Source organism: Ceratotherium simum, chromosome 5 (genome assembly GCF_057802395.1).
Source record: "Ceratotherium simum simum isolate JZ-2026a chromosome 5, ASM5780239v1, whole genome shotgun sequence".
Classification (NCBI taxonomy): Eukaryota; Metazoa; Chordata; class Mammalia; order Perissodactyla; family Rhinocerotidae; genus Ceratotherium; species Ceratotherium simum.
The window spans coordinates 21406079-21418439 of record NC_141904.1 but is presented as its reverse complement, the minus strand read 5'-3'; the positions used below and the strand labels follow the sequence as shown (position 1 = coordinate 21418439).

The window sequence follows — 12361 nt, the reverse complement described above, 5'->3', positions numbered from 1 at the left end:
TATGTGAAAGGGAGGTCAGCTGCATGGAGAGATGAGGGAAGTGACTAAGAATATTTCTTGAGCATCTGTGAAGGGTCGAGCGTGGGGTGCTCTAAGCATTTTAAATGTTACCTCATTAAATTCTCCTCAAACTCTATGTGGTTTGTATTTTTATTCCCATTTATAAATGAGGAAACTGGGGCTCGAAGGAATATTGGTAACCTATCCCAGATCATACAGGGAGTGACAGAATTTTGAAACCGAAGTCTGTCTGACTCCAACCCATTTTTTTGTTGTTAAATTAAGCTGCCTGTTTTCTTGATCTAGTTGTTGTCCAGGTTATCTGATGCTGATATTATAAAGAACTAGTGTCTAAATGTTGTGCTTCACCAATTAATAGCTGGCACTTATTAAGAAATCATGGGTTTGGTGATATCTCATTGTAGTTTTGATTTGCATTTCCCTGATAGTTAGTGATTTTGAACATCTTTTCATGTGTCTGTTGGCCATCTGTGTATCTTCTTTGGAGAAATGTCTGTTCAGGTCTTTTGCCCATTTTTTAATTGGGTTGGTAGTTTTTTTGTTGTTGAGATGCATGAGTTCTTTATATGTTTTGGAGATTAAGCCCTTATCAGATGTATGGTTTGCAAATATCTTCTCCCAATTGTTAGGTTGTCTTTTCGTTTTGTTGATGGTTTCCTTTGCTGTGCAGAAGCTTTTTAGTTTGATGTAGTCCCATGATGGTTCGGTCCATGTGTGTGGTGATGGGTTGTAGTTGGTGTTTTGGTGGTAAACATGATGTAATCTGTGCAGAAGTGGAGGTGTAGTGATGAACACCTGAAATTTTTACAATGTTGTAAACCAATGTTACTGCAATAAACAAAAAATTAAAAAAAAAAAGAAATCATGGGTTTGTATCTTGAAATTGTTCCCACAGCTACTGCTCCCTAAGGAAACCACTAGGTGCTAAGCTAGCACTTCCAACATCACATTCTAGAGGCAGAACTAGTAACCTGCATGACCTATCACCCAGAAAGCGCTTACATAAGGTAGACCAGCATATGGACTCCAGACAAGCCTGGATCTGAATCTCAAATGTGAGATCCACAGTAATAACTGTGAGACCTCAGGCAAGCTTCTCTAAGTCACAGCTTCCTCCTCTGCAAAATGAATATTAGAAGAGTTTCTACTTATTCTATGTTTCATAAGGACAAGTGAGATAATGAGTGGGAAGGGCATGGTAAATGTTCAATGAGTGTTAGTTACTCTCATAGAGCGTTGCAGAGGGTACCTTGACGTGATCTTATAAATGCAAATGCATGGAGTGATGGGATTAATTCACAGAAGGACAATTTACCAAGAGTTCTTTGGTTTAGGAACTAAAATATTTTAGCAACATTTCAGAGCTATGTTCAACTTTATGTGTCGACATACACCAAATTCCTCTAAGCAACTAAACTCCAAAGTCTTTCTTACCTCATTTATGCTTATTTTCCTGGTTTTTCTTTGAGCCTGGCTACTCTGACCACCTGGAGGAGACTTCAGGTGGTTTTCAGGATAGGGAACCATGATTAGGGAGCAAAAGAATCAAGAACACCTCTCATCTTCTGCATCATCATGGATAGATGAATCAAAAAGGAGATTAAGCAAAAGACCAACCTGATTAGGATGAGGTAAGAGACACCCTCAGGATTTGATTCAAAGAATGTGGGAAACATAAGGGAAAAAAATAGATGGTCATTTCCAATTTTTCTTGACAAGGATCTCTGTATGTTCCTGTCTTAACTGGGTTCTCTAGACAACCAAGCTCAGAGGAAAGTCTATGTACTAATACTTTAGGGGGAGTACAATCCCAGGGAAGCAAGAGTGAGTGGAAAGGAAGTGATACAGGAAAGAAGGGAAAATAAATATGAGATGGTATATTACCAAGCTAGCTACAGCTTCTTGAGGAGGCATAACTGGTACGTTGGTCATGCAGAACATCACCAAGAAAACCATATAGAGCCACTGCATAGACCAGTCCATCAGCAGAAATACACAAGAGGATTAATCTGCCAACTCCGTCCCATATACTGCCTCTCATTGGTCAGAGTGTGCCCCATGGAGAGTTAACTCTCCCACTCTACTGCCTTGTGTTATTCAACCCTTTAGGGGAAACCAGACATAGGACCCACAGTGCATTATATCTGTGGCTGGAAGTGGTGGAAGGAGCTGGAACTCCCATGAGTTCAGTTGGGTTGGCCATGGGCACCAGAGTCATTGTGGCCCTACTGCAGTAAGCATGGTGGAGGCTGTGTCAAAGCCTGGTCCTCCCCACCACAGTGTTGGGAGACCAGACAATGGTGGCAGCTGAGGTTCTCCACTGAACAAATGTCCAAGTCCTGGGGGGGCAGTATATAAACTAGGTCTCTTACAGTACCTAACTATGTTTCCTAGATCATTCTTTCTCTTTTTTCATCTAAGATACCCCTTCTATCAAAGGCCCCCAACAAATTTCTCTTCTATCCCAGCTAATAACTGCCAACAGCCTGACTTTCCTCTTTGAAGTATTTTCTCAAGAAATCTGTCTTCTAATCTTGTTAATATACCCTACCTTCTTGACGTTATTTCTTAATACTAAGAATCTGCCATCATCAACTCCAATTAAGGACTGTCTTTATAAGTCAGATAATTAAAATCAGCTTTTGGGTCTGGCAGGGAACCATAAGACTCTGTCTAGTCCAATCCACTCTTTTCTATTCTTTTGTATTTTTATCTTGAAATTTACAATCTCCTTATTTTTATAGACAAGAAAATTAATGCCCAGAGAAGTTAAGAGATTTGCCAGAAGTTATTTAGCAACAACAGCTTTGTGACCAGTGCACGACTAACAGTAAACTCTGTGCCTCCTGCTCCAGGCTTCCCCACTGCTGTTGTGAGCAGTCAGGCTCAGAACCCTAGTTTCCCTCCTTCTTTTTCTCATCCTCTATCATTCATTATTTCTCTTTGGAAATCCAAGTTAATCATTCATTTTTTCTGGTTTCATCATTCATTATTTCTCTTTGGAAATCTAATTTTAGCTTTCTCCCTAGCTCACTTCCAAAACCATCCCTGCTTCTTGTTAACTTTGAAGGGCTCCTTAGTGGAAGGCAGACTTCTCTGTAGAGTTTGCAAGGCCATCACACGACAGCCACTTGATTAGTATGTATAGCCTCATCTCTCTAATTGTGTTTAGACCCATGGTTGCTAACTCTGGACTTTTTCCCCAAATTCCATTCCTTTGATCACATTCTCATGGAATCATTTGTCAATTTGTATTAGTTAAATAAACACATGGAACTTATTTTCTAGAGCTTGTACTTTCAGTAATCTAGACAAAAACTTAAAATACTAAATTGTTATAGGAGACAGTTCCCAGGATCACTCGGTGTCATTTTGGCATTTCTGCCAATGTTTGTTTTTTCGCAAGAGATTGTTTTCCTTGAAGGCAGTAACATATTTTGGTTACTCAATGGTTTTAAGGGGCTAAAACAATATTCATCCAAGAATGAAACTTTCAATCTCAAGATAGGAATGAAAAGACATAGATTCAAGAAGAATTTTGGAAAGGACATACTCTGATGCTTCCTTGTGATTATTTTCTTTCTCTTCATTATACTTTCTTAATGTCAGAGAAGAGATTTTCCAATAAAGTAAATATGGTAAAATAAGAAGACCCACCTTTCATAGTTTTTGATAACATTGATTTACCTTGAATCTCCTGGTGAAAATTGATTATCAAAGAAGTCTTTTATTTTCTCTCACCCAACTCTTTTCTCGTTAAAAATGAATCAAGTTATTGGCCCTTATTTTAAGAATTGAAACTGAGATTTTGCTTTCGAAGACTTGCAAATGTCCAACTGCCCAGTGTGTCTGGAGGTAGTATGAGTGGGCATTTGTCCACACAACAAATATCTGAAAAGCTGCTTATCTAAACAAAGCAAATTAAAAATAAACACTCTTCCACCTTATTTTACCAAGCAAGCTGTATGTGTTGAGTTTTCTGGAAAAGGTTGAAGTTTTTAACCAACCAAAAAGCTCTTGAAAGAAGAGTGTATATGTCAGATGATTTTGTTCTCTAATTATCTGCCCTTTAGGAGGCTCAGCTTAAAATATCAAGCCCCCTCTAGTTTCTCCAATGCTTAAATGTTCCTGGAGTTAAAAGGATAAGAAGAAAGCACTTTAAATGTAATATCAGTCTAAGTATTTCTTGAATTCCAAAATGGCAGTGGCCTTGGCTCCCTGAGTGACTGAGCTCTAAAGGCAGCACCGTTTTTGACACGGCTGAATATGGATAATTTGGTGCCCAGTTTCTTCACTTGTAGAACTTAAATCAAGTAAGATCTCAAAGGATCTCTTGAATTTTTTATTTTTCTTTTCTGAGTGGATGTTAAAAGACAAAAGAGGAATTGGAGATTCTTTCCAGAAAGATAAATCTTCAAAACCCTTCCTTTCGACAAGTCTTTTGTGATTTACTTTTCCTGAATGACTTTTATATTCAAATGTTTTTATATTTCCCTTATAATTATTATAATTTAATATTTGTTGAATGACTGCAATTGATTAAGTAGTATGACATGAATTTCCTGTTGTAGGCTATTAACATTTCCACAATACACTTTAGAGATTTTTAAATGACTCTGCATGGCTTTTTCAATGGCCACAACAAAATCTTTCATAACTTTAATTGTTATAAAATCATATAGATTTTATACCAACTAAAAATAGAATAATACTATACACTTTTACAGGTTACAAAAGAGTGATTCTGAGCCTCTTCCATTATTCACTCATGCTCTTCCTTATTTCCAAACTTTATAACTGAAATAGAAATAAGAATTTCAAGTCCCTTGATTCAGACATGACATCCAAGTCAAATAAAAGTATTTGTTAATCCAATAAAATATGCTTTTCCCTTGAATCCTAGATTGTTTTGTGGACGTTGTATTGGGATTTGACATCTCAACTCAGAAGAAGGGGCAGACTTTGCTTGAAGGTCAGTCTTGGATGGAAACCTACCTTCAACACATCTTACGTGCCATCAGCTCCCTCAATGGGGTAAGCTGTGAGGTGGGCACCGAGACTCAGGTTAGTGTGGCTTTTCAAGTGACCAATGCCATGGAAAAATATTCCCCCAAGTTTGAGATCTACAGTGAAAACATACTGAACAGCTTGAAGGATGTAACAGTTAAAGGACCATCTCTTCTCAATGCCAACCTCTTGAGTTCTCTATGGGATGCGTTTCAGAATAAATCGGCTACGCGAGGAAAGGTAACTTGATTTTATTTTATCTGTTGGTCTATAGTTGCAATGAACTTCTTTTTGCTCATTTTTCTTTTTTTGAACTCTTTCCTAGGTGGTTCTCTTGTTTTCAGATGGTTTGGATGATGATGTTGAAAAACTTGAACAAAAATCTGATGTACTTAGAAAAGAAGGTACTGAGCATGGGGGAGGAGTGGGAAAGGAGTGTTTATTAACTTTATAATCTCAGAATTCAATTCTGGCTCTTAAGTTTCCAGGCACTCAACCCTGAATTTACCAACATCTCCACTCTGTATGCACTTGGCAGAGCAAATGAGCTCTCAGAACATTTGGATCTACTTTTTTCCTCACGCCCTGTGTGTATGAAACAGCACTGAATACCAAGTCCTATTCTTTGTCTCGTATTACTGTTTTCTTCTTCCTAAGCTTTTATGGAGAAGGTTCCTGTCTCCCTTGCCCCACGTTATCTAATCTTGCTACTTCTCTAGTGTCAGCTGAAGTGAACTGTGTATTTCTCCTTGACCAAGAAGTAGGAGAGTTGATTATTTTCTTCTAACACTCAAAATTTCCAGAGTTACAAGCATTGTTGGACAAGTTTACTCATGTTTTGAGACTATCTAATCAGTTCCTTCCTTCAGACCACAGATGGACCAACCATGGTGTTTATGAGTTTTTAAAACTCTGGCACCAGGCTTTTGGCTTTAGGAACGAATGCCAGTCTGATTCATTGTCAGTTCTTACTAAAATATGAATCAATGGGAGAAAAATGCATCCACATGGTCTGGTTTGACTAAGAATAGAAATACTTTCCTGTAAGTGGATGCTATTGGTGCCCCACCCAGACCCCCTTTTCCAGGCAGGTTCCCCCATCCTCTAGCTGCTGTGAGTGTTGGCTGCTAACAACTCACAGGTTCTCCTTTCTCTGAGGAATTGCCCTTGGCTAATGGAAGCTGCCTCACCTGGAAGGTTACTCCCTACCCCACCCCTGGGCAGCAGGTGGAGTACAAATAGTTGAATCTTTGCCTCAAAATGGCACCAGTTCTGTGGTGTAATTTATGCTCCAGAGTTCCCCATGGGATCAGACTGAAGCTAGATGCCAGCTGAAACGCTGTCTTGCTCAGTTCCTTCCCCTGCCCTATCCTGCTTCCCTCACTCCCTTTCTTCTGGGAGTGCTTCCTCAATAAATTGTGTGCATCCAAATCCCTGTCTCAGACTCTGCTTCTAGGGGACCGGCCCTAAAATATCTGCCTCCCCGCTTAGCTGTTAGAGGCTGACTGGATTTTGTCTTTTCTGTTTGGTTCTGTCTCCTCAATCTTAAACAAGTTGCAAAGTTCACTGAATTTACAGCTGGAAAGTAAAGATTTTTATTTTGCCCTTTATTTACTAAAGCTGCATTCCTCTTTCTTTTATCAAGTCTTGGCCTTTTTTTCTGATCTGTAGTAGAGATATTAATAAAGACTGAGAATAAGACCCTAGAGTGTTTACTTTGGGTGGGTAGGATTTTTTTAATTTCAGCTTTTCTTTTGTAGGGAAAAGATGCATCTCTTGCAGACAATGTTAGAGTTTTCTCCAGGAAGTTTCTCTTGGAACACCCAGATTTCTAAGACCAATCTTCTTTCTGCCACCTACCAAGGAAATCTAGTAAATGAGTTTCAATTTCAGAAGCTCAATTTTAAATATCCTCAGAAATTCAGAATCTTCGAATGCAAGAGATAAAGGGATGGTGGCCATGATGTTTTTTGAAAAGTGTCAAATGGCTCTCAATATGGACAAGGAGTACCTCTAGCTCTGGATTCCCATATTTAAACATATGTGATTTCAGTTGATCCTGGACCCTGTGGTCTGTTCACCTAGGAGAGCCTCCCTAATTTGAGGCCAGGTGTCTATACATGTAAACTGTGCCATCACCACAGAACAAGAGGAGACCAGGAGAAAAGAATCCTCAATGGTGGATGTTGCTTTATAATTAATCCATGTGGATTGGGGTTTGAATTAGTTTCTTAATTTTTTAAAATCTAATATTCTAGAATCTACTCAGTGATTCTTTATTCTCCCAATTTTTGAAATCTTTTCTTCCTTAATTTTTAGGAATCAAAGACACTGTATTTAAGATCATATGACTCATTTATTGGATGAGTCTGAAAGGAGCAGGACTGGAGTCCCCCATCCTAAGAAAAGCAGTTAAAATAACAGTTACATGCATATTTCCTGCAAATCAACAATCCCTTGCTTCTCATGACTCTTAAATTTTTACATTTCCTGGAACTTACAAGAAAAAAAGATGTGAGATTTTTTCCCTTATAAATAGGCCCATACTAATGACCCACTAGCATGTCTTCTCTTGATCATTCAACTCCAATTGATGAGCTCCGCATTCCTCATTGCCTATCCCAGCCCACTCCACCGTCCCTTTTCTCCCCCTCATTCTGTTTCTTAGAAGAGTGACTAGCTGTCCTTGTTTGCTTGAGACCAGCCAGAGGCTGTCAGCACTAAAACCAGGAAAGTCCCGGCAAACCAGGGTGCGTTGATCACCCGATTCTTTGCTGTTTCTTCCTTTATTCCACGTCAGCCAACCACTCTATTTTCCTCTCCTAGAACCTGAGCCTCCCCATGTCCCGGAAACTTTGTTCTCTTCATTATCCTTTTCCTCTCGTTCAAAATCATTCATTCAAAATCATGTATAAACTTATATAAGAAGGTATTCTTAGCTCAGTCAAGTCCTTGAACATTTCTTTATCTGTTCTAGTTCATTGATTCCCAAGTCCAATCCAAAGAATTCTTTACCCATCCATAATAAAATGAGAAAACTTATGCCAGTAGAGTCAGGTTTCATAAAGCCAACTTTATTCTGTGTCCTTAGTACATTTTTCTTATTAAAATGTCCTTTGAGTATAGGCTTTGGAATCAGACTGTCTCGATGAAAACCTAAAAGTGCCAACTGAGCCAGTCATTTAACCTCTCCAAGCTTCAGTTTGCTGGTCTGTGAAATAGAGCTACAATTGTACATACCTATACAATTGTATTTGTATCTTACAAATAAGATAATGCATGTAAAGCACTTAACCAACTTCCAGGCACGTAGTAACTATTAATAAATGAAAGCACAGTCGTTGCTACGGTTACCTCCACCTTAATGATTGCCAGTTTTATTACTGTCATCATTTACTGATCTCACTTTGCAAAATAACATTAAACCGTCTGTTAGTCCCTAAAAGTTTTTTTTTGAAATATTCTGGTCCTTAAAATCCTAAAGCCTATGAGCCACAGCTCTGGATGATTATATGTTATTGTTTCTAATTGCCTGACAAAGGGTCTCTTTCTGTCTTTTGCTATGTATAATTCCAACTGGATTGTCAATTCCTTATGAGGTCGTTTAGAGCTGTGCTTCTCAAACTTTAATGTATATACAAATCACCTGGGGATTTTATTAGAATACAGATTCTGATTCCTTAGGTCTGGGATAGGGCCTGAGATTCTGCATTCCTGATAAGCTTCCAGGTGATGCCTGCATTCTTTCTCCAAGGATCCCCCTTTGAGTGGCAAAAATTTAGAACACTGACTTACTATATGAATTCCTCTGTACTCTAGCATGCTCTGTGGACCTTTTAAAACTCACTATCTCACATCAAATCATCAGGGAACTGGAAGTCCTGTTATAATTTCCCCTGTCTCCAATTTAATTAGTTTTGAAAAATGTAATTCCTTTTGTTCTATGATTATGGTCTTGTCAATTGTCAGTTGTACATCATGTGGTTGGGGGAAGTGGACAGTAAAATGAGTGTTTTTCTTGCAACTGTTTTCCTAGAATAACAATTTAGATACATATGCAAAAAGATTAAAATAACCAAACCCATCTCACCTGGAAAATTGTAACTGTGTTGGGTAGGCCTGAATGCCCTCATAACTGTTGCTCTGGATGGAGCCACCAACTCAGGTGACCTGGCTGATCTTCTCTACATTGAATTTGGGAAAGGATTTGAGTACAGTACCCAGCTCACTATTGGAATGAGGGATCTTGGGAGCCAACTGTCAAAGCATCTGGTAAGTTATTCAGAAAAAGCTGATGCGTTTAAATTTTCTATTTGTTTTGTATTTAGGTTTAATATTTATGCTTATGAATTTGGACAAATTTTGTCCATTTGGGAGTGAAGAAAGGCTTTTCTGAATTAGTGAACAGCCTAAATAAGAGGGTGTTTTGAAAGAAATGTAATATAGTAGAGATATGTCAAAACATATTTAATTTATATGCTTGGCAAAAAAAGAAGGAAGAGGAAACTAAATAGCACCTACAATCCTGCCCAAATTATAGTCAGTGAACGTTAAGTGCTGAAGAGAATCTGCCTCACATGGTGAATCAGCTGTGCCCTCAGCCAGCCAGTTTTCACATCCCTTGAGGATCCTAAGTGTCACAGCTCACCACACTGAGTATAATTCTAATGTTTGAGATCTGTATTTTCCCTGCAACATTACCTGTAAATGAGAGCCGATTACGTTTAGAGTTCAACTAGAGAAAGAGAAATCTGCTCCAGTGTTGGAAGAAAAACTAGTGACGTGACAATAGCCCTCATATGTTGTACTTGATGAGCAACCAAAAGCTTTTTAAAGGTGTCTTGACCAATTGGGATTTTGCCTTATGATCTATTTTCAGAACCTAAAACCTATGTAAGACGCATCTCAATCATGTTTCTTTCCGAAACATACAATTCAAACTAGAGTGATGAAGTATTACCAAGTTATGTGGCACTACTTTCAACTCAATAAATGGCTAATAATTGGTAATTTGCTTATAATTTATAAAATCTATAATCATCATACCAGGATACTTTCTAGTGAAATGATGGCTCCTGCTATTTTCCACCTGTAGAATTTTTGTATAAATAGATATTTAAACATAGTTTGTTGGGGCCGGCCCTGTGGCACAGTGGTTAAGTGCATGCGCTCCGCTGTGGCGGCGGGGGGCTCCCAGGTTCAGATCCTCGGTGCGCACCGACGCACCGCTTGTCAAGCCATGCTGTGGCAGCGTCCCATGTAAAGTAGAGGAAGATGGGCATGGATGTTAGCCCAGAGCTAATCTTCCTCAGCAAAAGGAGGAGGATTGGCATTGGATGTTAGCTCAGGGCTGGTCTTCCTCACCAAAAAAAAAACCAGTTTGTTCAGTGTAAAAAAATAATTACTTAAAGAATATGCAAGTTTTGTTGGAATTCCTTTCTACATGGGACAACAGTGTCTATTTTACAAAATGTATTTTTTTCTGTCTACTACTCTTTGAAATCTTAACTGGTAATTCATAGAGGGAGGAAGTTATTCTTTAAAACAAGCCTGTCAGTTTTTAGATATCACGTAAGTGCAACAGTATATAAGAAAAACTTAATTTTAGAAATAGATCAGTTTTAATGTTAACAGTAAAAGATTTGATGCTGTAGGGTTTTGGTGATCCAAAGAAAATTAATGTTATCTAAAATGAAATCACAGAATCCATTTTGTTGTTGTTATTATTTGGTTTTCACACGTTTCCAGTTTTATTGGTTTTTCTGAGATTTTCAGAAAAAAGAAGAATTTTCTAATGTCAGAAAATAAGCATTATATAATAAGAAACAATTAAAGAGGGAGAATCACTAAATGGTTATAACAAAAGACTTTCATTTTTCATCACACTAGAATTTTAATGGGAAACTTCTCAACATAAAGATTGATCCTACCCCACTAAGGCAAAGCATGGAATTTACTGCAAACAGAATTTTCCTAAAAATAAATTTTGCGGGTTAATTGTAAAAATGCAATGGCATATGTCAATTATTCAGGGGATGAGTAACTAGGTCCAGGATGAAATTCACTCACATTTTTTAATATGTAATATGGTTTTTTGGCCAGAGTATAAAGAGGAATATTCTCCCCATGCCACCACCCTCTACAGCAACTGCTTCTGAAACGTTGAACATGTAATTGATGTTTTTGAAATCCTTTCACACACAAACTGTTCTGGAAGTGTTTACGACCAGACTTGGTTCCAAGTAGTGTGACATTGGGCGCTGTCTAAAACCTCTAGCGTACAAAGATTTCACAAAACAGGAAAAGGAGAAAATAGTATTCATGCATTTATTGAACAAACTATTAGGGGCAGAATTATATAAGGTAATCAACAATACTGTGGTCAACGCTGGGATGGGGTGGGAACAGGAAATCACGTTAATAAATTAGCATGCAGTGAGTTGGCATGGCTAAACTGATACCATTTTGAGAACATGAAAACATCTTTGAGTTGATTCTGAATTCTGCATATGGTAGAGAATGCAGATCACAGAAGGAAAGATGGAAGCTAAAGCATGTCTCATGCATTCTCTTTAGAGCAGTCACTTTGCTGGTGAACCGGCTTCTGAAACTGTGGCGGAAGTCTGAATCACACCGTTGAGCTTGTGTGTGTGATTTGGGAAGCAATGCCACCAAACGCAATGTATTTCCTACCCTCCCCCAAGGTCAATGTCGCTGAAAGGACATGCTGCTGTTTATTCTGCAAGTGCATTGGAGGAGATGGCGAAATGGGAGATCCTGGGCCACCGGGGAAAAAGGTGATTCTAGTTAGGATTTATGGCTCACTTTATTTGACTGTAGTATATCTTTCAGACAGGGGTTTAGGTAAAAATAAGGAGTGATTTTTAACTTCTAGGTAGAGCCTCCGAGGTAACCATTTATTATACTCCTCTTTTTATATGTCAAATTAGATAGTCATGGCTTTTCCTTGGCATTCTAAGTTGGAGTCTTTTAAAGAAAACTTTTTATACAAGCCTCAGGAGAAACAACTGCCAAGATCCTTGGTTATCCAGTGTTCTAGCAGTGATGACAATGATGCAGAAAAATCAACCGTGATCTCTCGTGTTGAGTAATGAAATTACTGAATACTGATAAGTCATTTCAGTTTCCATTTTTAATGATTGCAGAGTCATTTAAATCAAGTAGGGAATATTTTGTGTAGTCTGCTGAAAATTAAGCTAGATCAGGTCACCCTATCGTAGCAAAGGATGTTAAGATGTTTCATTCAGCTTTAGCCAGACCAAAATGTTGTCACGGATGTATACGTAAAAACAGACCAATTATAAAAACAGTA

The 12361-nt window shown here is 38.2% G+C and overlaps 1 protein-coding gene across 1 annotated transcript in view; it reads left to right on the top strand.

The window, feature by feature from the left end:
• Positions 1-12361, top strand: part of COL6A6 (collagen type VI alpha 6 chain) — a 122616-nt gene that overhangs the window by 36292 nt on the left and 73963 nt on the right. Inside the window, exons 9-12 of the mRNA XM_087430574.1 lie at positions 4925-5268; positions 5354-5432; positions 9146-9300; positions 11733-11825. Coding sequence (XP_087286700.1) covers positions 4925-5268; positions 5354-5432; positions 9146-9300; positions 11733-11825 — 671 coding nt within the window. The remainder of the gene's footprint in view (positions 1-4924; positions 5269-5353; positions 5433-9145; positions 9301-11732; positions 11826-12361) is intronic.